We start from the raw sequence: 24,728 nt of genomic DNA on the forward strand, positions 1-24,728 counted from the left end.
CATATCTCCTAGCTTCTGATAAGGTAATTGTTTTTCAACTGTTGCTAAATTGAAGGAGAAAAAGTAGAAACTCTATAGTCTCACCTGATTTTAACATAGTCAGTGATTCTTAACAAAATAGCAATCCTATCCAGAAAGTCATGGGGCCTCACATGATCATAATTGTGAACCTCAGGGCATAAAATCTATCCAAAAATTATCAGAGAGGGAACAGAAAGAATTTCTGATGTAAGGCTGATGTAAGAATATAGGAGAAAATGAGGAGATGTCAGAGGATATCCAATTCCCCACAACTCTCATTAGGATAAATTACATCCTCTGAGAACTTGCAAAACTGTTACCTAACACAAATGCTTTGTTGACCTATCTAAGACTCTTTACAAAGAAGAATCAAGAAACATAGCTATCCATGGTTCCTAGCCCAATCAATTTTTTCTATGCATACTGAGAATGTATGCGACCCTATGTGCAAGAGAACAAAACTCTGCCTGGTTCTGCACCCTCCTCACAATTGTTGCTATGTTTGAGCCCACTGTTGCAGCCACTGTGTCAATTCATCTTGTTGAGGGTATTCTTTTTGGCTGACACTCTACTAAGCATGATGTCCTTCTCCAGGGATTGGTCCCCCGATAACAAGTCCAAAGTACGTAAGACAAAGTCTTGCCTTCCTCGCTTCTAAGGAGCATTCTAGCTGTACTTTTTCCAAGACCAGATTTGCTCGTTCTTCTGGCAGCCCATAGCATATTCAATATTCTTTGCCAACACCATAATTCAAAGGCATCAATTTTTCTTCACTCTTCCTTATTCATTGTCCAGCTTTCATATGCACGAGACGACTGAAAATACCACAGCTTGAGTCAGGTGACCTTAGTCCTCAAAGTGACATCTTTGCTTTTTAACACTTCAAGAGGTCTTTTGCAGCAGATTTGCCCAATGCAATATGTTGTTTGATTTCCTGATGGCTGCTTCGATGGGTGTTGACTGTGGATTCAAGTAAAATGAAATCCTTGACAACTTCAGTATTTTCTCTGTTTATCATGATGTTGCTTATTGGACCTGTTGTGGGGATTTTTGTTTTCTTCATGTTGAATTCTAGAGTAACAGAATTTTCCCCTGTACAGGCAGTCAAGAGGTACCATAAATATCTCTAAAGTTGGGGCAAAGGGATGTGACAATTCATGTTTAGGCTACCAATTTATATCTTCCCCAGAGGTGACTGGATAATCAGACATATCTCTAAAACGCAACCTTGCTTTCAGCCTTCTCCTTCCACAATTTTAATCCACACCCCAAGATCACCCAGGCCATTACTTTACTTCTGATGCTGTGATAAAAAGTTGTTGGGGGAAAATATAAAAACAAAAGTAAAAACCAAAACAAAACATGGACCCAATCATCTGGGTCAGGCTGAAATTCTAACAATGTGAAGTGTGCTAACTTAATCATCTCTTACTGATTTGTCTAGTATTGCTCACGATTACTACTTTTAAAACCATCTCCATTCTGTATAGTAATGCAGACTTAGACCGAATGTGTAAGACATCTTGGGCAGAAGATTAAGAAAGATCAAGTTGTGAGAGAATAAATTTCTGTTTGTTAAAGCCAAAAAAAGATAAAGAAGATTACAATTGTGAATAATAAGAAAGTATTTTTTAAATAGGAATATATTTCTTTGATTGGAATATGTGAATTTTAAGTGTGGTTAACTGTCAAAACAGACTCTAATGCCAACTCTTTATAAATAACAAGGATCTTTAAAAAACATATTAATTAAATGTGTAATCTGACTTCAAATAACTATATTTCCTATCTATACCAATTTTAGCTATACTGCCTTGGGCATGCCACCCCCTACTGATATTGTTACCTGTAGTGTGCAGAATAAAGTTAATCCACTTCATGAAGACATTATGTGGTTTAATATAATTAAATAATATATGATAAAATAAAGGCTGCTATAAAATATTCAAATTTTATTTGGATAACATGCTTAGTAAAAATGATTATTTTGATATAAAAAGTAAAATGCAATCTATTACAACATCTGTAAAGGTCCCATCATGTTCAGTATCAAAGAAATCTTTAAACAAAGTGCCCACACATTATTTTGTCCAAGACGATTCCTCTTTCTATCAAGTCTAAATGAAGCAATAGTAATAAAATCAAATATCCTAAAAAAGAATGAAACTAAAAGTCTTACAATGCATCTTAAAGTCAAACAGAAATGCCTCTTGGATTATTTGCTGTAATTAACATTGGCCATTCATTCCCATTAGTCTAAATATCTAGAATTGACTTTAGCACAAATTTTTCTTTTTCCTTCTTGCTCTAAAGAGTACCTTGAATGCACAAATAATAAATAGTAAAGGCAAAAGTGGTTTGGGAGTTGGAGAAGTTTCACGAGTTCAGGGACTTGCATGTTGTAGAACTGTTTACCATAATAAGTGAGGTTTACTGGTTCTGGAGGAGCCCCCAGGTGTTGCAAATGGTTAAGCACTGGGCTATTAATAGAAAAGCTGGCAGTTCAAACCCACACAGAGGCAACTCCGAAGAAAGGTTAAGATGTTCTTCTTCCGAAAGGTCACAGCCTTGAAAACCCTATGGAGCTCAGTTCTACTCTGACACAAATGGGGTCACCACGAGTAGGACTTGGCTTAATGGCAACTGGAAAACTGGTTTCGGCATTTCTCTCTTTGTGTCTTTTCACTTCTGTTTTCATTTCATTCCATTCACTTGTGTGTCCTCATTATAAACAACATAACTTCACTGTAGATACTTTTAGAATTATGGGAATGTATGAAGATGTTTTTTGAAACACCTACGCACAGCCAGAGGTGACGGTGATAGGGTTTCTTCCAGTCTCTCTTCTAAGTACTATTTTCATCACTGATCACTAATAACATATACAACTTTTAATATAATCTGTATTGCACCAAAAAATGTTTAACTGCTATTAAACATTTTCCCTGAACATAATTTTAAAAGGTACATTTTATGGACATATCAGCATTTATATAACCACTCCTTTGCTGTTCACAATTTTTCTTTATTATAAAGATGTGTCATAAAAAAACTGAACATATATACTTTTTAAGGAGGGAACCACAGAATTTTCTTTGAGGACAGCATAATAGACTCATAACTGGATCAAAGTTTATGAATAATCTTTAGGCCTTTTTGCTGCCCAGTAAGGACACTGCAGTTTATTCTTCTACCAGTCCTATAAGATGGTAAATAGTTCAAAAACCTCATGAACATTGAGTATTTTTAGTTTTCGCTTTTTGTGACTTTGATACTTGACAGGCATTCCAGTGGCCTATGCTGATGTTCAAATCTGCATTTCTTTGACAAATAGAAAAAAACATTGCAGTATTTGTTAGCCATGTGTATTTTTTCCCCCAGCTTACTGACTTTTTATATTCTTTTCTCCATTATCCGCAGTAACTTTTTTTCTCCTTTGTTGATCTGAATGAAATCATTGTACATTTAATATAACCCACTGCCGTCAAGATGATTCACTATGAATACACTAGTATAGCAACTCTTTATCTGTTAGAATTGCTGCAAATACTTTTTCCCCAGTTTAATTTCTTTTTAAAAAAAATTTTATGGCAGAGATTGCACCTCTGCTCAACTGGCTTTGCACTACTAATGAGCATCTAGTAAAGGAAATAAAATTTAGTTAACATAGTAAAAAAAAGACATTAACTAAGGGATTCTTAAAATAATCATCTTAAAATAATTACCTGTTTTTTGCCACTGTCTCAAATGAATTAGTTTCTTTCTCACTTCTTTCATTTTATCTGTCTACTCTAGAAAATTAGGATTTTAAAAAACTTAGAAAAGCTATGGAAAAATTAGCTAGAAACGGATAGGATGTAATTTGCAGATACAGAATTAACTCTACTGAATTTACTGCACAATATCCAAAATTACTGAAGTAGAAGTAACTACAAGACTTGGGAAGGATGGAACCATCTTTTCCAGTTATAGGGCAGCTGATCAGTATCAATTCCATTCCTTTATCTTGATTTAGGGTAATACTCGATTTTTTTCTAGTATTAAACTTGCTTTTAGAACTAGAATAAATGTACTTTCATCGTTTTAGCTCCTTTCAAAATACAAAGGCTGGGCCTGCTTTACTCCCACCTCATCACACCAGCATATTTGTCTAACAATTTCTCTTAAATTCTTTAATACTGGTAGCTGATGAGTACATCTTTTACAAACTGGAATCCTGGAGCTCCAGAAATTTAAGGACCACATTTGATTTCTTTATGCCTACATACTCACCGATTTTTTCCAGCACTGTACTTCATGAAATGAATAAATACTATTCTTTATTTCTCTGACAAAATATAGAGTTCTTTAGTACTTAGAATGGGATGCTAATGACTACTATAATGAATAGAGAAATCCACATTTGCAATTTTAACAGAAAATCCTGACAGAAAAAGCCCAAGAAGTAAAGTAGTCAAAGGCCTTTCTTAGCACACTCAGCAATTACCAATAATAATCAAGGCTCATTTTATTTTAGTCACTCTTCATTTTCTCCACACCTTTTAAAGAGTGATTTTATAAAAGCTTTAAATAAGATCCATTATTATGGAAAGGAAAAACATTTGGTAAGAAACTTCAAGCCCAGCCAGACTATTATAAAAACAGGACAAGAGGAAAACTTCTCCAATTACTAGTAAGATGAGAGTTCTGACAACCCCAGGGATAATCCAAGTCAATTTTATAATACTTCTAACAAGATTTTTATTTAATGGATTTTCATATCTGAACAAGGTAGATACAAGTATCACAGCAGGGGTGATGGGAAGGACTCTTAGAAAGTCAACTTTTTTTCTAAATGCATGAAAATTAATGAAGGACATTGAGAAAACTTTTCTCCCATAAAATATAATATTCTAAGAATATTTTCCTTGTTATAAATATTCTCTTGGTTCTTCACTTATAATTAATCTGTAGAGATGACAAAATCAAAAGTATTTAACATAATAGCCTACACAGAATATATTCAGAAGGTATACACAAACTCACATATCCACATGTAGTGCATAGTATAAATGATTGTTATGTTATCTATTTTGGAGTACCTGTATCAATGCTCCCTTTTAGATAATAAACAAAAGGTTACATGAGGAATGTTCTGAAAGAGAAATACAATTATCACATGCTCATCCACTGTCACACTTTCGGAAGCTTCAATCAGTAAGAATTTAGGGAGAAACTCAGAATTAAAAAAGAAAAGTCCTCTAAACAGAGGGAAAAAATAATCTGTTGTGCTTTTCCCTACAGTAACAGGATACAGGCACCTTACTAAGAATACGGATAGCTGGCCTGTGTGTACAATGAGGTTCACTGTATTAATGGCAGAATTTTCGTCTACTTTCCAGTAGTACCTTTGGGAAATTATCAGATACTACAAATTAGAAGTAATGAAGAAGACGAAACTTATACTCTGAGCAGTACTGGCTGAGGCAATGTGATGTTATAGACAGAAGACTGGATGGAGTAAGAGCTGACGTCCTCTTGAACTTTGACAGGAAAGTGGTCAATGAAATTACCACCAATGTCAACTTTAAAGTAGTACAAACAGCATCACACATGGGAATAACCCTGAGGGCAGAACTCTATTAAAATGTTCAACATTGCTAACTACACAGTGAGCTGTAGCTTCTTGCTGAAGTACCTTTTCTAGAGGGACCTGATCTCACAGCCTCTGACCAGCCACCATAACTGAAATTTCTTTGAAGTTTCATATTTTACTTTAAATATTTTTATGCATTTTGCTTCCTGATCTAAATATATGTGTGATTTTGGTTTAAATTCATGTTTCCCCTCTCCTCATGCCACCCACCCTTAAATCCTGTAGCAAAATGTAAGCTTCAAGCAGTGTGCTCTGTTGATTGAGTGGCTTCTTACGCCCTTTGGTTCACTCAGCTGCAGAGCCAATTCTGAGAAGGCAGGGAAGGGTGACATATAATTCAGAAACACTTCCATAAAAATGGCTGAGACACAAGAACACTCTGGGAATTAAAGGAATAAACTTCAGTCACTGAAAAATGTCCTCATATGAAAACTCTTATTCCTCTCAAGATACCAGGTAAAGCTGTTTGAACAATAAGTAATCACGATTTGGTTACCATAGTTCTTCACCCTACCTCAGAGAATAAATCATTTCAGGTTACTTATATAGAAAATAAGAATACTGTGAGCTTATCTAAAGTACTTAATATTTAAAATAGTATTTTAGCCGACATGTTGGCAACTTGGCATTTTCTCTGAATTTCAAACCTAAAATATGGGTTAATAGTAAATTATGTTAATGCAGTCATGCAATTAATATATTAAAGAAATGCAACCAAATACTTGCCAATCCAATGTAGCTTTGATTTCTAATTCTTCCTATAAGAATGATAAGTCATAATATCTATAAGAAAAACTTTCATAGACATCCCCAAAATACTGATACTTAATTCTTGGGAATAGAGCAAGATTTCAGGAGTCTTGAACACAATTTATGAAAAATATCATTAATAACAACTAATACTTAGCATTTACCATGCCAGCATCATTCTAGTAGCTTTATATGCATTGACTCAATTAATTTCAAATACAAATCTGAGACCAAAACAAAAAAAAAAACCAAACTCATTGCCGTCAAGTTAAATTCTTATCACAGTGACCCTACAGGACAGAGCAGAACTGCCCCATAGGGTTTCCAAGGCTACAATCATTACAGAAGCACACTGCCACATCTTTTTCCCATGGAGCAGTTGGTGGGTTCTAACCGCCAACCTTTCAGTTAGCAGCCACTGTACCACCAATGTTCCTTATCTGACACCAAAGGGGTTAAACAGACTATGCAAAACTAGAACATGAACCTAAGCAGCTGGACTCCAGAGACCTCTGCTCAGAACAGCATAGTTAAAGACAGTGTCAGCACTGATAGCTCAGCCAAACGCCTTTCTCATGGGCTTCCCTGTGTGCCAGGCACTGTGCAAGGCCTGAGAATGAAAAGAAGAGCAAAGCACAGGCTCTGCACTCAAGGAATTCACAGTCTATCAGATGAGCCAGACCTAAAACCAGAGTTCCAGAGTTCAAGTGCTTGTTTATCCTAAAATACCACATATTCAAAACATTTTTCAGGCATTTATGTCTTCAACGTTCCCATCAACATCATACAGCTCTTTGAGGAGGCAGTCTTCTCCTTTTTTCATGGAGAGGTTTAAGGAAAATCAGCAAAAAGAAAGTGATTAAATGGCTAATAACGAACTTCTGTCTTTGATGGCTTAATGCCAACACAGCTTTATCTATGCGCTGCACAAGGGGAGAGGGAGGAAAAGACGACTGGCACATCAGTGGGAGTAATTCTTCCTGGGTGGAACTGTCCCATGGGTGGTGGATGTTTAACATCTCTGATGCTGCCCACTAAATGCCAGCAGTACCCCCCACTTCCTGCCAGTCGCTGTGAAAATCAAAAACGTCCCCACATATTTCTGAATACTCTGAGGAGAAGAACTGCTCCAAGTTGAGAACTATGTTCTACATTTTGAATGTTTATTTTAATTTTTGTATTTCACTGCTGTAAATTTTTTCCTTACTGCTCCAACATGTACTGTAGCCCCATGGCTGGGAACTAAATAAATATAACATTAGAAAGAAACACCCTCCTAAAAACACTGTGAACCATACCCACAGATCTTTCTTCAGGACCAGGAGTACTACAGAATCTTTCTTCACACTTATTCTCATTAGGAAAAGTAATAACATACAGATAATGAATTAAAAATTTAATTAGCAATATATTTTAACTGATGAAGGCAACACTAGGACAAGGTCTTAAAAAGGATTCTCTTGACTTTTGGTCACACATATTTTTGTTCTTTTATGTTGTTCTTCATTCAGACTTTAAAACACTATTTTAAGAAAATACAATGTTTAAGACCAAAGGAGTTAATCTAAAGTCATTCAGTAGGTCAGTCTGTTGGCATATACCTTGTATGTAATTTTATATATTTGGTAATTAATATGTTCTATTAACAGAATTAAGGAGCCCTGTTGGTGCAACAATAAAGTGCTTGGCTGCTAACTTAAAGGCTGTCGGTTCAAATCCACCCAGCGGCTCTGTGCGAGTAAAACCTGGCCATCTGATCCCATAAAAATTACAGACAGCCTAGAAAACCCTATGGGACAATTCTACTGTGTCACATTGGGTCGTTATGAGTTGAAACTGCCTCAACAGCACCCAACAACAACATAATTGCTAATAAGATGGTAAGAGTCCCCTTACACCTTTGGCAAAATGAAGTAAAACTCTGAAGGACAACAGATAACCTTTTTTTTTAGATCTGATCTGACTGAAGTCAGAGAGAAGGATGTGAGCTTACCAATCACAACCCAGTCTTCCTCTGAAGGCTCACATCAGATCCAATTATCCTAGACATTCTGACAGCTTAGGAATCAGGCAATGGTACAGTTTCAAGCAAAACCTAAAACATCTTCTACTTAAAATTATAATACAACTTTTGTCCAGGAAGGCAAAAACACAGTATATGATAGATTTATAGGTTCTATTTGTTTCTGTACAAATTAGCATTTTAAACACACAACATATAAAGTAATTTAAATATATATTCTGTATGTCCAGTATGTTACTGTTTATAAACTCCAGATACTGGCTATCACCACAGTAACAGGAACATACAAGCAGCTCAGTACTCTACCTAGTAATGAAAGAAGCATTACTCATTTAGAGAATGCAATATGCTTAAAACAGGCAAAAATGATTTCATCCTACAGTCATCAACCTGCTCATAAAAGAGAAAGATGAGAAGAGTATTTGAAATTGTCTATTCTGTTGGACAATGACCGACAACAACTTTTGGAGTTGGGAGAATGAAACTTTTAAGAATGAATGAACAAATAAGGCAAGAGAATGATTAAAAAGAGAGAGAGATGAAAAACATTCAAGTAGAAAAGCTACTGTGCCAAAAGGACCGTGTGACATTTGTTTGTAACCATGGCAGTACGGCAGAACTGGAAAAAAACCTATTAACTTGACAATACATAGTATACATACATATTAAGTCTTTAGGTTGGATTGAGGATAAAAAAGATGAATACAGTCAAGTCATTTCTCTTCAGGAACATGTGTGCACGTATGTGCATTTAATTAGCTCATTTAATAAATATTTACTGAACGCATTTAGGTGCCAAGGGACACACAGATAAATAAGGCATTGTTTCTGGCTTAAAAATTAATAGCCTAGTGGAAAAGATGGTCCTCCAAATAAAACATAACAATTTAGTGTAACTCCTGAAATAGAAGTACATTGAAAGTGCTTTGGGAACACTATGCCACAGCAATATTTTTCTCAATTATTTTGAAAGAAGTGACGCTTGTATTTACACTAAAATCTGGGTTTTACTGAAAGTTGAGTAACAGAGATTTATAAAATATAAAATTCAGTTTAATTCCTTAGTGACAGATCAATGCACATAGAGACATTTAATTGAAATATGATTCCTTAAAATAAAAATGATTAATTAAAAGTTCTTTATACTTCTCAAATATCTAAATGCTACAGCAAAGTATATAAATAACACTAGCAGTCAAGCTTTATGAAATGACTCTGTTGGCTGCCAAACAAGCCACTGAGGTGTGACTTCTGGGACAATACTGCCTGAGAGCATCATTCTTCTCTCGGGTAAATGAGAGAGGAGGATCAATGTAAAAATCTATCAGTGACTTTGACAGGCAGCTCAGTGGGGTGCCAAGGAGAACACAGCATGGACGGCTTTGTGAGGTGGTGAAAAGATCAGAGGTAAGCACTAGCGTGACCTCTGAAAATTCTGCTTCTGCTTCTCATTTTATATTACCAATGACTGCTATCAATTGTCAGTGTCATGACTTTAAAAAAAAAAACAAGGCTCATGCTTCAACTTAGTTCAAGGGAAAACACGAGGAGACTGCAGCTTTTCACAAACTCATACACATACAAGCAGAAGGGCATACAAAGTTCTTCAAAGAATTACTCTATGTCCTCACCCTCACCTTCTGACATGGATTATGGAGAGAAAAAAAAACCATTTACTACAGAAAATTAAAATGCCTTTTCCCTAGTAGAAAACATTACTAACTATGTCATTTGAACTACTTGAGCTATTGGGAGTTCCTAATATATTTTTCTGTCATTCCCTATTATCCTTGCATTCAATGAACATTCTTTAAATTATTATGGTGAGTCCCTTGGTGGCACAAATGGTTAAGCTCTTGACAACTAGCCAAAAGGCTGGGCAGTTGGAACCCACCCAGAAGCACCTTGAGACACAGGCCTGGCGATCTGCTTCCGAAAGGTCACAGCCTTGGAAACCCCATGCAGCAGTTCTACCCTGAACACACGGGGTCGCCATGAGCCAGAAATGACTTGATGGCAACAACAAATGCTCAGTATGTGTACGACCAGGGGTGGCAAACATTTTCTTAAAGAGCCAGACGTTAAACATGCTCAGCTTTGCAGGCCAAAAGTAAGGAAATAGGTAGGCATTTATGTAATCACTAAAATATATAACCATTTAAAAATAAAAAATCATTCTTAGCTCGCAGACTGTTAAAAAGGGTGGCAGCCATATCTGGCCCACAGGACATACTTTGCTAACTCCTGCTCTAGACCCTGTGCTAGCTTACAGCCAAATACCCAGGCCATGCTAAGACCATTACATGATTAAAGCATAAGAAAAGATCTTTTGCGCCAAGACCAAGCTTCTTCCAATAAGAAGCAAAAGGAATGATCTAATAAAGCTATGCCCAGTAGAATTATCTCTTGGATAATAGATATTTCTATTATATCTATCTATAACAGATATTCCCATATCCATAAAAAATGTTCTATTTCTGCACACTCCAATATGGTAGAGTGGTTAAGAGCTACAGCTGCTAAACAAAAGGTTAGCAAATCGAAACCACCAGCCGCTCCTTAGAAACCCTGTGGGGCAGTTCTACTCTGTCCTTAAGGGTCGCTGAGTCAGAGCTGACTTGACGGCAACGGGTTAGACACAAGTGGCTACTGAGCACCTCAAATGTGACGGAGAAACTAAATTTCTCAGAAAATAAATTTTTAATTTTTTAAAAATTTTAATTACTTTAAATTTAAATAACCACATGTGGGTAGCATTTTGGACAATACAAATCTAATAGTCACTTACATATCAATTAGCAGATCCCAATGCAATTTAATTTTCTAAGGTTTTTGGTGACCCATTAGATGAAGGATAAATATATTTTTATAGTTTAATACCAACAAATTATAAGTCACATGATCTTTAATTTCTGGTTAAAATTTCACAGGCAATTAATTGAGAGAATGAAACAATATATGTGAAAAATCTTTGTTCACATACAAGAAGGTATTAATATTGGTTAAACTGATTAAGTGTTCATCTTAAAATCAAGTCTCAATTCTCCTTGCTTTAATTTGAGGTTTTTTTTTTTTCTTGTTCATTCTTTAGGGTTGCTGAGGAATAACTATCTTCTTTCCTCCTTCATGGAGCCCTGACGGTGCAGTGGTAAAGAGCTTGGCTGTTTATCAAAAGCTCGGCAGTTCTAATCCATCAATCGCTCCTTAGAAACCCTATGGGTCAGTTCTACTCTGTCCGATAGGATCCCTATGAGTCGGAATTGACTCGAAGGCAACGAATTTGGGGTTTGGTTTCTTCCTTCATATCATAGGTCAAAGGGATCACACACTTTAAAAACTAAATGTAGCAGATGGGATTAAAAAGGTGAAATCAAGTAGTTTCTCTGAGAGTTAAATTATGAAATCTATGAAAAACCAGTGAGGTGCAGAACAAAAGCCATCCCAGATAAAAGTTTGAAAACAGCCATATGCAAAAATCAGTATGTTGAAAATACTAACGAATGTCTCTGGTCATCATGGAACATAGAAAATACAGGAGGCCAAAGGCTAAATGTGACATATCCTTGAAGAAGGAGGTGACCCAAAGAAAAGTATCTCCTGTTCTCTGCACAAAGTGCTTCCCCACTATAGAGATAAATACATATGGCAAATACAATCTAAACCATGCCAAGTTATCATCACTCTACCTAAATGGCAAATAGGTCTATGTTACCTGCCAAATCCTAATGAATCGAAGCAGAGGGTATATAGGGCTACGTTGAAAGGACTTGTAGGCCAAGTCCGAACTCAGCAGGCATGTGTGCTATGACTAATTAGCCATGTCTGCCATGAGCCAAGAGGAGGGTGGCACCTTGACAGAGCATTTGCAGACCCTTTCCTACCACTCACCCCCATTGCTTTGAACCTGAGTACAAAACTGCTAATTGTAATCTGAATGTCATGTATCTTTCTGTGTTGAGAGAACAGCCTGAGAGTCGGGAGCCCAGTTCTCTTGTCTACTGTATTTCTTGTTTGTAACTGAATCAATTGGCATTCTTATGTGTTTCCTTCATTCGCTTGTCTTTTGTGAGCTTGTTTAAATAAACTTCATCTGGGCATAGCATCCATTCTCAGTGAACTGACAGTTAATTTTCTAAATTCACAATATTGATGAAGCCCCAGACTATGGTAAATTCAAAAAGGTCAATCTTGTTTGACCTCATAGTAGCCAAACATCAAGCTGGGTTTCTGGTGAGAAAACAACTCAAACAAAGACTTCTTTTAGACTTCAACAAATACTATTTTGTTTAAGTCCAATCACATCATTTCCAATTTTAATCATTTTCTTTCTTAAATTTTTCTTCATTGATCTGCTACTGCCAATCTTAGATGTTTAATTTTATTTAAAAACTCTCATTGTCTCTCATTATCAAGTTTAAAACTAGAGAGAGTACTTTGAGTATAGCTGAATCCAGTCCTTTCTCAGTCTGTGATTTTTATTAGCCTGTCAACATTACTTACATTTTATGTTTGTGATGGCATCACTTCTTTTACATGCCCACACAACACCCTAACTACACCTATGGTCTCTAGTTTTACCTTTCGAACATTTGCCAACCGATTCATCATCAAGGACTCCTCTCGGTCATCATCTTCATCCAAGTCCAGCATCGGCATGCCAAAGGGGTCAATGATGCTGCAGCACCTGGAGCCTTCATCCCTGGGGTCAAACGGATCAACGATTATGGGCTCTGTTCCCTTTATTTCACAGCGGCAGAAGGGGCAGCCCTGGCCATCTGACTCCTAAAGAAACACAGAAAATGTGATGAATGGCCTTTGCTCAAAACAAACAGCACTGAGCCAATGTTTTACAATATTAAAAGAGTTGCAAAAGTAAGTATTTATTTTTTTAGGGGGGTGAGGAAGGGCTGAGAGCAGTCCTGAATAGGTAGTGGGGAGGAGAAGAGGGAGCCAACAAAGCGTATGATGAACTGTTCCTTTTCAAATTTCCCAAGGAAGAGAAAAATGTCTAAAACAAAGTGCAATTTGCCAAAGAAAAAGAGCGTTAAGTTCCTGTTCCCTTGAATGTTCACTTACAGTTTTTCATGCATTATAGCTTCAGAGTCTGACATTTAACACCAGAAATTAAACTATGCCCCGTGTAATTAAAAAATGAAAGTGCTAATTAGACATTCTATAAAAAGGGCATTTTGGTAAAAATTCATAATAAATACAGCATTAATATCAATGAGAACAATGCATTTCAAAACCCATTCTGGAAAACTTCTCGTACATAAAACTATGGCAAAATATTTCCACTTTCATTGCCTAGGTATATTTAAATATTGCTCTGTAAGTAAGCAGCAGGAAAAAAATAAAAGGTAAATTTACATTTGTAGACCATTATATGTCATGAGAGCCTGCCATCCTGACACAGGTATCTGGATTATAATACCATGTGAGATATTAAGTTTTGCTCCTCATGTACAAATACTTTTGGCCAGAAATTCATTTATTGGCAATAATTGAAGCTTTTGTTCAAAGTCTCTCAAATTCATTTCTCAAAACAAACTACATTAAGAATTCGTAACTGGCAGGGAAAAGAAAAAAAGGCTGTTTTTCTCATCCTGCAGATACGTTGCCTTTGAGAAACATGGTATATGCTATTCACCACCAGATTTGTTTTTGCATTACACTCTGGCCTTAGCAGTGCGTTATTAGTATCATGAACTTATAGTATTACTGGTTGGGATATGAGTCTGAATTAGTTTTTCAAGAGCGTATTACACAATTGTTAGATGCATGTGTGCATGTTACTACCCTCTGATAACTTCTGTAACCTTCGATTTGAAAGTATTTATTTGAGGAAGTGAAATCGACTGAGTTGATGAGAATGGACGGAGTCCTGAGTACTTCCTCTTAACATTCTCAGAGTGTATGTTGGTGACTAGCAAAGGAGTTATTTATTGGGCTTTATTCCTCATTAGCACATGCTCTTTGATCCTGCATTAAGTATATGGTGACAAAACACTATTTTAATTACTGAGGCACAATCCTGATGTCTACTGAACACATTTGTACAACCTTAAACTTGTAGGTAAGAGGAATACAGAAAAAACAAAATTGGATTTTAGATTAACTGTTCCCAGTTTTTTTTTTTTTTTGGACTATCAAGATGCTATTTTTGCCTTTCACCTCCACCCTTTCTAAACACAATCTTTTCAGTTACCCCTTTCCAGGAAATAGGCCACTAACTCCAAAGACACCCTTAACCATAACAGCATGCAAACTGATCTAAGACGTTGTAAGAGAAACCTTTTGTAGCCTAATAGAGTGACTTATACATTCCAGACACTGCACTCAAAAATAATATGACTTTAATTAATTTAGGTTTAGTGGATTAATTTTTAGGTACGATAATTACATTGTAGTCAGGTCTTTCAGCAATTTATTTTAGGTACATATACTAAAACATTTAAAGGCGAACTGATATAATGTTTTGGATGTGCATCAAAATAATTCAAGGATGGATGGAGTAGGTGATGTATGAGTTGATAACTGCTGAAGTTGGGTGACATATAGACACAAGTGCATCATACTTTTCCCTCTACCTTCACATATGCTTGAAATGCTATAATACTTTAAATGTATGAATGAATGGTCTCCTTAGGGCTGAAAATATTGCTTTACACTCTTCATGCATTAAAGATAGAGGAAACATCAGCTTTTTCAGTTTATTCTTATATAACCGGAATATATTTATGAAATTATTTTTTATATATATAGTAGTAAAATTCCACCAGAGGTACACAATATAGATCCCTTATGACTATTATGATAATGAGATTTTACCTAGATGACAGCATATATTGAATATACTCTTAAATATAATGTGTCTGTTACCAAACGATAGGAGGAAAGTTTAAGCTTTCCCTTGAAGATTTACTCCTGTGCTAGAAAATGTCAATGTGATGAGGTTATCCAAACAAAAGAACTGAGTTTTGTGAAGTGTAAAATAATGCAGCAAATGATATTTAAGATGCCCTGACACCCACCAAATCTGAGTGTACATGGAGGTATATATCAAGCCTTCTGTGTTAGCACATTTGTATTTTTTTCACACCACCTTAGTTCAACCATCTTACCATTCCAAGTCTCTTTCTCCAAATACAACAGCAAATGAATAGAGTATGTGTAATTTTTTTTTCACTAAGCAATCCAAAGTTTATTTGCTTTTTTTTGAACATGTGTGGTAAAAGCAATATTGTATTTGTCAATCTGAGTGAAGCCTGAGAAAGAATAAACTACCTACCACAGGATCGACCACAAAGTGCATGCTCAGTAGTTGTCCAGTGACAGGAGAGCAAGAGAGCTAATCCACCTGCTGGTCACAGTGGTGCTCCAACAGCAGGTACATCATTGAGCTCCAGGCATGACAAGTGAATGGCACAGACTGAATGGCTTCTTTAAAGATGTTAACTCTCTGGCCATTCCTGTCTCACCTCTAAAGTCGTAATAATTTATCTTATTTCTGCCCTAAAATGATTTTATGATTTTTAAATATGAATTTAACTTTAGGCAACATGATAACAAACTAACAACCCAGGGAAAAAATAGAAAAATAACCAAAACAGTCTTAAAAACAACTTCTCCATCTCCTACAAACATCCTATACAAAAATCCGAGTATTATCAATATCATCATCATCATCTATCAATCACTTTCCATATTCTGTTTATTGTTCAGATGAAAACTATATCCTAAATAAATACTTTCTTTTACATGTCAAAGTTAAGATAAACTTTATGTGCAGTATAATGTATTCATTTTCAGAATGATTCATTATTTGAGGGTATGCTATGACTTAAGGTCTATCACTTCATGCTTTCTCATGCACAATATACTTTGACAGCCATAGAGAATATATAGAACTTCATGAGTCTCATTTTGGAGTACATTTTATATTTTTCCGTGTGTGTTTTCCTCTCAGTAACTCCTAAAATACATTACCTTGCTTTACTTCATGCCGCTTTGATATCAGTTACCATCAATCTTTCTTTTTACCATGGCAAACAATTTTATTTAGAACCATACATACCTATATACATACATACACTGAGAGTAGATTGGGTTCACAGTAAGTATTTTCAGAGCACAGTACCTCCTAAAAGGCACTGTCCTGGCTGAGTCAGGGGCAAACTCAGTGAAGTGTATATATACAAATATATATACAGAGAGAGAGCTTTATCTCAAGGAAATGGCTCACACAGCTGTGGAGGCTGGGAAGTCCCAAATCTGTGGGTCAAGTGTCAGGCTGGAGTCTTCTCTTGACTCACGTGGTTGCAGGGGCTGACAAATCCAAAATCAGCAGGTCAGACGGAAGGCTGCTCGCTCATGGGGTTGCGGGAGATGGTGAATCCCAAGATCTGCGGGTCAAGTAGCAGGCTGCTGGCTTATGTCCCAAAAACCGGTGGTCAGAGGACAACGAGTTGGATACAGGATCCAGAGCACATGAGATTTGCCAGAACATCCATACATACTGGATGCAGGCCACATCTCCAAGGAAACTCCCTTTTCAACTGACTGGGCTGTTCACATTAGATCACAAAATAGGAGATGACTATCTCAGAGCACAAAATGGAATATGATTACATCATTACATAACTGCCAGATTACATCATTACATAACTGCCAAACCACTAAAAATCACAGCCCATCAAAGGTGACACACAACCTTATCCATCATAGGCAGAAACTCAATAACGTATTATTAAAAGAAAGAATGAACGAGTGAATGAATAAGGATAGCTAATTACATCCCTAGGCTAAATGCCCCAGAGTAGGAGAGATCTTTGGTTTTGGTGCTCTTTTATGATAGACAAGGGAAGAAGACACTGGGTCCATAAAAACATGCAAAGTTACTCAGAAAAGAAGTACAGACTTTCTGAATTAGGACACTTGGATTGGAATCTCACCTCCACCAGCTATGAGACACTGGACAAGTCATTTCATCTTATTTCAGGGCATAATGAAATAATGCCCACCTTAAAGGGCATCTTAAAGATTAAATGAGATAAATGAGTTCAAAGCGCTACAAAGTGCTATACAAATTCCAGTTGGTATAATTACTACAAAAGGAGACTCAAGAACAAAGAAATGTAGTAAGATAGCTGAGGAAACATATCTCAGCATCTGAAAATTCATATTTCTGTAAGAATTCCATCTTATAATGAAATGAATATAATTTTAAAACTACGTATTATCAGTGTATACAGATTAATAATAATCAGAAATATGAGCTATCTCCAAAGTGACAGTATCAGTTAGTAAATTAGGAACAGGAATAATTACAATTTCAGACACTGCTGAGAACACTTTCCATACATTAACTCATTTAATTCTACGGAGTACAAGTAACTATTATCTCCATTTTACAAGTAAGAAAATTGAGAGTTTATGTAATTTAATGAAGGAGTGGCTCAGCAGAAAATCACACCCAGTAGGTCTGTCTCAAGATCCTAATCTTTTCATCACTGCCCTATAGTATTAGGATGTCATCAGTGCCCAGTAGTATCAGGATGTAGTAGTGTTTCAATCTCAGATTCATAGCCTAGGTTAAAATGGAGTTAAAAAAAATAGCTGCCTGTTACTGGTCACTCAAAAATGGGGAAAAAAAAAAAAGCAATAAACTATTTCTTTAGATTGCAAGTTTCAAAATTAAGGAAATGTCTTAGTCATCTAACAGAAATACCACAAGTGGATGGGTTTAACAAACAGAAGTTATTGTCTCACAGTCTATAGTAGGCTAGAAGTCCAAATTCAGGGCACCAGGTCCAGGGGAAGGCTTTCTTTCTCTGTCATCTCTGAAGGAAGGTCCTTGTCATCAATCTTCCCCTGGTGTAGGAGCTTCTCTGTGCAGGAGCCCCAGGTCCAAAGGATGTGCTCTGCTCCTGGCACTTCTTTCTTGGTGGTAATGAGGTTCCCCCGTCTCTCTGTTGCTTCTTTTATATCTCAAAAGAGATGGACTCAAGATACAACCTAATCTTGTAGATTGAGTCCTGTCTCATTAACATAACTGCCTCTAATCCTGCCTCATTAACATCATAGAGGTAGGATTTAAACACATAGGAAAATCACATCAGATGACAAAATGGTGGACATTCGTGCAATACTGGGAATCATGGTCTAGTCAAGTGTACACACATTTTGGGGGGACATAATTCAATCCATTACAGGAAACTGCTAAAATTATTGACACTTACGTTGGTGCTAATGGTATAGTTTTAGCTTTTTAATAGAGTGATGCAAAAGTTGTTTTAGTAATTATAGTATTTGTTGAAACATATTCCTTACATAATAAGAGCTTTTATTTTTAAAAAATTTGTTGTTAGAATCCAGTCTAAAATTTGAATGCATGAAATTTGTGAGTTTGCATTCTGAAGACTTTTTATTTAATGGGCTCAACTTTCAACACACCTGTAAGAGGCCCTTGTTAGAGACAATAGAAGATGTTTCCAAACTGCCAACTTCAGCTGTTTTTCTAGATACACTGTGATACACTGAGAATACCTCTACTTTATTCACCAAACCCAGAGTCAACCATTTGCTCAAGCAGACTGTAATTTCTCGTATCTGGCTTCTTCTTTTCATCCCCACTGCCATCACTCTAGTCCATGACTTCAAAGTAACATTTCTGGACAACTATAGTAGCCCCTATGAGTCAGAACTGACTCCACGGCAATGGGTTTGTTTTTGTTTTTTTGGGTATAGTAACCCCTTCGTTAGTCCAAAAGTGAAAGAGTAGTTCCAACATTTTATTTTATGACATTTGTACAAAAAGACACGAAGTATAATCAAAGACAGACATACCACTTTATAACATTCTTAAAGGTAATATTATTTTCTTATTTGTAGCCCAAGGTTATGAAATGTCACTCAGGCTAGAAATTTGAAGGTTGACTGCCTTAAATGTGATTGTTTTAGATTGCTTCTCACTTCTCTTAGACAATTATACTTTTTTCCCCCAAAAAATGCTCTCTAAATATGGGGCATCTATAAATTTCTTTAGGAGTCCCTGGGTACTGAAAACAGTTAAAGTGCACAGCTGCTAACTGAAAGGTTTGGAAGTTCGAGTCTACCCAGAGTGCCTCAAAAGAAAGGCCTGGTGATCTACTTCTAAAAAATCAGCCACTGAAAACCCTATGAAGCACAGCTCTACTCCGACACACATGGGGTTGCCAGGAGTCAGAATCAACTGGATACCCATGGTCTGGTTACAAAACTCTTTAATAACATGTCATGTGAAAATCAGAACTTGCTGATTTCATCTATTGACTTGGTGAATGATTCTCCTGAATACTCCAGTATCTTTCATTTAACGTAATTATAAAACATATACAGGAAGAACAGTAACAGGAAAAATTAATTTCTCTTTTAATTGAATTAAAGTCCTTGGCAGTAATTCAAAACATGGTTGTCTATCTAACTGACACAGATAATCATTTTTATTTTGAAAGAAAGACCTGAAGAACAAAAGTGTAGAGTTTGTGCCATTCTAGAGCTCTGAAACCATTTTTTAGCTTCCTGGGAAAAAACACACACACACACTCACACAGAAAGAAAACAATGCCTTACTTCACACCTTATTTGGTAACCCTGCAGCTCCACTGCTGCACACTCCATTACTACAAAAAGGAAGGCTGGAAGGAATTCAGAGTTCAGAAGAAAAACTGTTTTGTTATTATCCGTTAACACCTGGAAGCAAAAGAAAATGCTCCAACTTTTACTACCAAGGAAGAACAGAAATGTCGCGCCCAGAGTGATACTGCTTCAAAGAATACCTCGAGAGGTGATTACTCAACTCATTCAGAATTCTGTGCAAACTCTGGCTTGCTTACTCCATTTGTTAAACAACACAGATGTTTCAGGAGGAGAAAAAAGTCTGTGACACCTCTTCGGAGGCATGACTAATGGCCCGTTATGACAGCAAATGAAGAGTAACCACTGGCAGCCAGCAACAACAGACTGACACTGCTATCCTGCATTTCTTTGGGTTTCCGTTAATTACATAAAACTTACATCTCCAGTGAATTTCAATTAAACGGAAGTACAGCCTCAAATAGAAGGAAAAGTTGGTAAAGAACAACTTGCTAAAAATGCACACTAGCTGAACACATAATGCTTTCTGGTCAAGGTTTAATATTTCCTATTGGACTCTGATTTATCACAGCTTCTTAGTACACATGCAAAGCTTTAAAATCATTTTCATATCAGCCTGCCCAACCATAGTAGAAAGTAACAAAAAATAACTTGTATCCATAATTAAATTTGAAGGATAGGAGGATGTTCAATTCAAGTAATCATTAATGTCATGCCCTTCTATAAAACTTTACATTTCTTCAGGTTAGGGGCTATGTCTCAGTGTTCTTCATAGCTTCCAAGGTTAGTACAGAACCTGGGACGTAGCAACTGCTCACAAAATGTTTACTGAATAAATGAGTGAGTGAATGGATTAAAAATCTTAAGTGAATGGTGGATAAAGCAATAATCATGTGTGTTTCTCTCAAACTAGTTAGAGGAGGCAAAAACCAAATTATCCTTGAGTGCACTTGATTTTGAAAGCTTAACTTTTTCTTTGATAAGAAAAACAAATAAACAAACACACAAAATGAACACAAAACACTGGCTTTAAGGTCAGAAAACATGGACTCTAATCCTGATTTGGTCCCTGGGAGTCAAAAATGGTTTGTACTCAGCTGGTAACCAAAAGGTTGGTGGTTCAAATTCACCCAGTGGCACCATGGAAGAAAGACCTGTGACTCTACTTCCGTAAAGATCACAGCCAAGAAAACCCTATAGAGTGCTTCTACTCTGTAACACGAGGTCACTATGAGTCGGAATCAGCTCAATGGCACAAGAACAACACTTTTGACTTAAACACAACTACATGATACAGCCGTGAACTTCACTGTGCCCTAGGTTCTTCCACAAAACAAGGATGCTGAATCAGATATAAGAAATCCCCCCCTTTTATAAATAATTCCTTCCCCAAAACATGAACCACTTTTGAAAAAGGAAAACACTGAAATAAGAAACATATATAATAGGTTTCGTCTTTTTTTTATTACTACAGGCATCCATGTCCAGAGACCTTAAATTCTCACATGATTTTGCTTTACTTAGTCAAGTTTAGATACCTGTCTGACAATATATTGCAGAATTATGTAAAGGTTCTATAATTTTGTGTTATTCCTTTACATATTCACTCTCAGTTAGGTTAAGTCCAGTGAGCATCTAACTGAGGTTACAGATGTTAGGCTTTTACCATATCTAATGTTTGTCAACTATATTTTAACTAGATTAAGTTTATAAGACTTTTATGTTTATTCAGTAACAGGGCGTTCTGCAATAGCACGTTTAAATAACTGCCAAGTGCTGCTGTTCATACAATGACAGGTAAGTTGCCAAACACATCTGTTGGTTGGCAGAAGCAACACTATGTGAAATTTATATGTAAATGTAGAAATATGTGAGTCATCCCCAAAATGAAAATGCTCAAAAGTTGACGTTTCCTTTAATCACTATTGAGACCTAGTGTTTATAGAATATCACTTTGGAATTCTCAAATGTTGGCTCTCCCAAAGATTTTTCTATAGGGGTAGAGAAAACTTGAACCAGGGATCACTGTGCACGTCTCTTGGTGTAGAAGAGAAATATACCTACTCCTCACTTACCGACTATCTTGCTATCCGACATTTTGCATTTACGACAATAGTAAAATTGTCTTTTTGACTATTCTGAGCATTAACAACATACGTATGGCAGTAACAAATGCCGAGGTGCGAGGCGAAAAGTAGCGGGGGCTGTGATGGTTACGGTTATGTGTCAACTTGGCTGGGCCATGATTCCCAGTGGTTTGGCAGTTACGTAATGATGTAAATTGGCAGTTAAGTAATGACGTAAATTTGGCGGTTGTGTAATGATGTAGTCACCCTCCATTTTTTTTGATCCGTTGTGGTCTTCCTTCATTTTGACATAGGGACCTGGTCTTTGGAAACTAACCATGTTGATAAGCGAGGAGTGGGTGTGCACAGAAACTTGGTCTTACTGCCTCTGTATTAGTGCTGGTACTCATGCAAGCAATGAAAGTAAAATAACATGGTTCAACATGTTGCTGTAAAAAAATGAGCATAGCACGCTTATCAAAATACCTCACAGGAGAGGGCACGGTTGGCAAACAAATGCAGAAGATGTGTGTTATCTGCATGAAAATATGGTGTTTACAGAGTACGTACCAATGCGTAGGTATTAAATAAAGGGAGAGGGATTCTAAAGTAGGTAAAACAATCTGAACCCTTCCTCGCATTCCAGAAGGAGAAAGAGACAAATACGTAAATATTTAAAATACAGATATAATGAAATAATAGCTTACAGAGACACATACAAAGTATATCAGAATATGAACAGCAAAGTGTCTTGTATGAGGAAATTCTAAAATATTACTGAAAAAATCTTTTTGCATATTTGTTATTAATCAATACGCAAAATTCTATGATAAAATTAGAATAATGATATTATTCACTAGTGACATGAGAGTAATTTGACTTAGACTTTCTGAATACTTCCAGATTTGTCATTTTGTTACTGTGCCACATACAGCTGCTGAAATTTTACCCACTCTATTTTCAATGGTTGAGAATTTATGTACTTCTTCAATGTCTAAAAATAAAACTGAGAAGTACTTCAGAGTAAAAAAAAATGAAGTAGCAAATGTTAACAACTTACAAATGTTATTGGACAGATCTTCATATAAGTTCATTAGGACAATATGAAAAACCATGAAGTCAATCAAAGAATTGACTCTTACCAGCAAAAGTGTACCATTTAGAGAATGCAAAGTAATATACAGAAAAGTTGTGCTGACAGAAAGGACAAACTTTTAATATCATAGTCATGACAGCTGGGGAATATTCCTTGGGTTTTACACATAATGTACCTATTGCAAATAGCTCACAAACTTACTAAGTAAAATACACAGTACTGGCCCTGCAATTTTTTTAAAAAGTACACTTTTTTTCAAGAGGTATACAGGAAGTAAAATAAATAAAATCTTTGTTTAGTTTTATATTCAGGCATACTCTTTTACTTAGCCTAGGCCACAAGGTAAGGAGCTATTTGGTATGATGCTTTAAACAATAACTCTGCTAATCAAAGTTTCTGCCAAACTCATAGGAACTTCTGTCTCTTAACACACTTAACCACCTGTCTTAAGTCATCTAGCGCTGCTCCAACAGAAATACCACAACTAGTACGGCTTTCACAAAGAGAAATTTATTTTCTCACAGTAGTAAGCCAGAAGTCCAAATTCAGGGCATCAGCTCCAGGGGAAGCTTTCTCTCTCTTGCCTTTGGAGGACGGTCCTCATCATCATCGGTCGTCCCCCAGACTAGGAGCTTCTCTGCGTAGGAACCCTGGGTCCAAAGGACGCGCTCTGCTCCCAGTGCTTCTTTCTTGGGGGTATGAGGTCCCCAACTCTCTGCTGGCTTCCCTTTCCTTTTATCTCGTGTGAGATAAAAGGTGGTACAGGCCACACCCCAGGGAAACTCCCTTTACACTGGATCAGGGATGTGACCTGGGTGAGGGTGGTGGTGTTACAATCCCACCCTAATCCTCTTTAATGTAAAATTACGATCACAAAATAGAGGACAACCACACAACACTGGCAATCATGGCCTAGCCAAATTGATACACACATTTTTGGGTGACACAATTCAATCCTTGACACCACCAAAAACCAAACATATTATCAAGTTAAAAATGCAAAGTCCTGTAACATGTATGTATGTGTATGCTTTCCAGGAGAAGCAGATGAGAGACACAGCCCTCACGGAGAGGCAGACAGAACTGGCAGTTGGCATCAGCCCTGAATTCTGGTTTTCTGTAGGGAGAAATGCAAAGCTTCTAGCTTCTTTGTACCTGTGAGGACCACACTACCACACTGAAGGCACAAAATCAGTCCAAAGAGGCAACAAACACAATTTGACCACTTTGTGAATTTAATTCTTATACTGAAATATTGCACTAGTATCAGGTAAAGCAAATGATCCTAAAGTACGGTCCCTCACAGTCAGTCACTGAGTCACTAACATGTCTGTTATCCCTTCCACTGATATGTATGAATCACCCATGCAAACAGAAGGCTTGGTCTTCCACTGTAACAAAAACAAGAAAAAACCACTGTTGTCGAGTTTATTTCGACTCATAGTGACCCTACAGGACAGAGAAGAACTGCCCCATTGGGTTTCCAAGGCTGTAATCTTT

At 36.6% G+C, this 24,728-nt stretch overlaps 1 protein-coding gene across 1 annotated transcript in view; it reads right to left on the reverse strand.

Moving 5' to 3' along the window:
* The window catches only part of CBLB (Cbl proto-oncogene B), a 243,189-nt gene that overhangs the window by 57,228 nt on the left and 161,233 nt on the right, over positions 1-24,728 (reverse strand). Inside the window, exon 9 of the mRNA XM_004378154.2 lies at positions 13,008-13,211. Within this exon, the coding sequence (XP_004378211.1) occupies positions 13,008-13,211 (204 nt within the window). The remainder of the gene's footprint in view (positions 1-13,007; positions 13,212-24,728) is intronic.

The sequence above is a fragment of the Trichechus manatus genome, unplaced genomic scaffold, assembly GCF_000243295.1.
Source record: "Trichechus manatus latirostris isolate Lorelei unplaced genomic scaffold, TriManLat1.0 scaffold00055, whole genome shotgun sequence".
Taxonomy (NCBI): domain Eukaryota; kingdom Metazoa; phylum Chordata; class Mammalia; order Sirenia; family Trichechidae; genus Trichechus; species Trichechus manatus.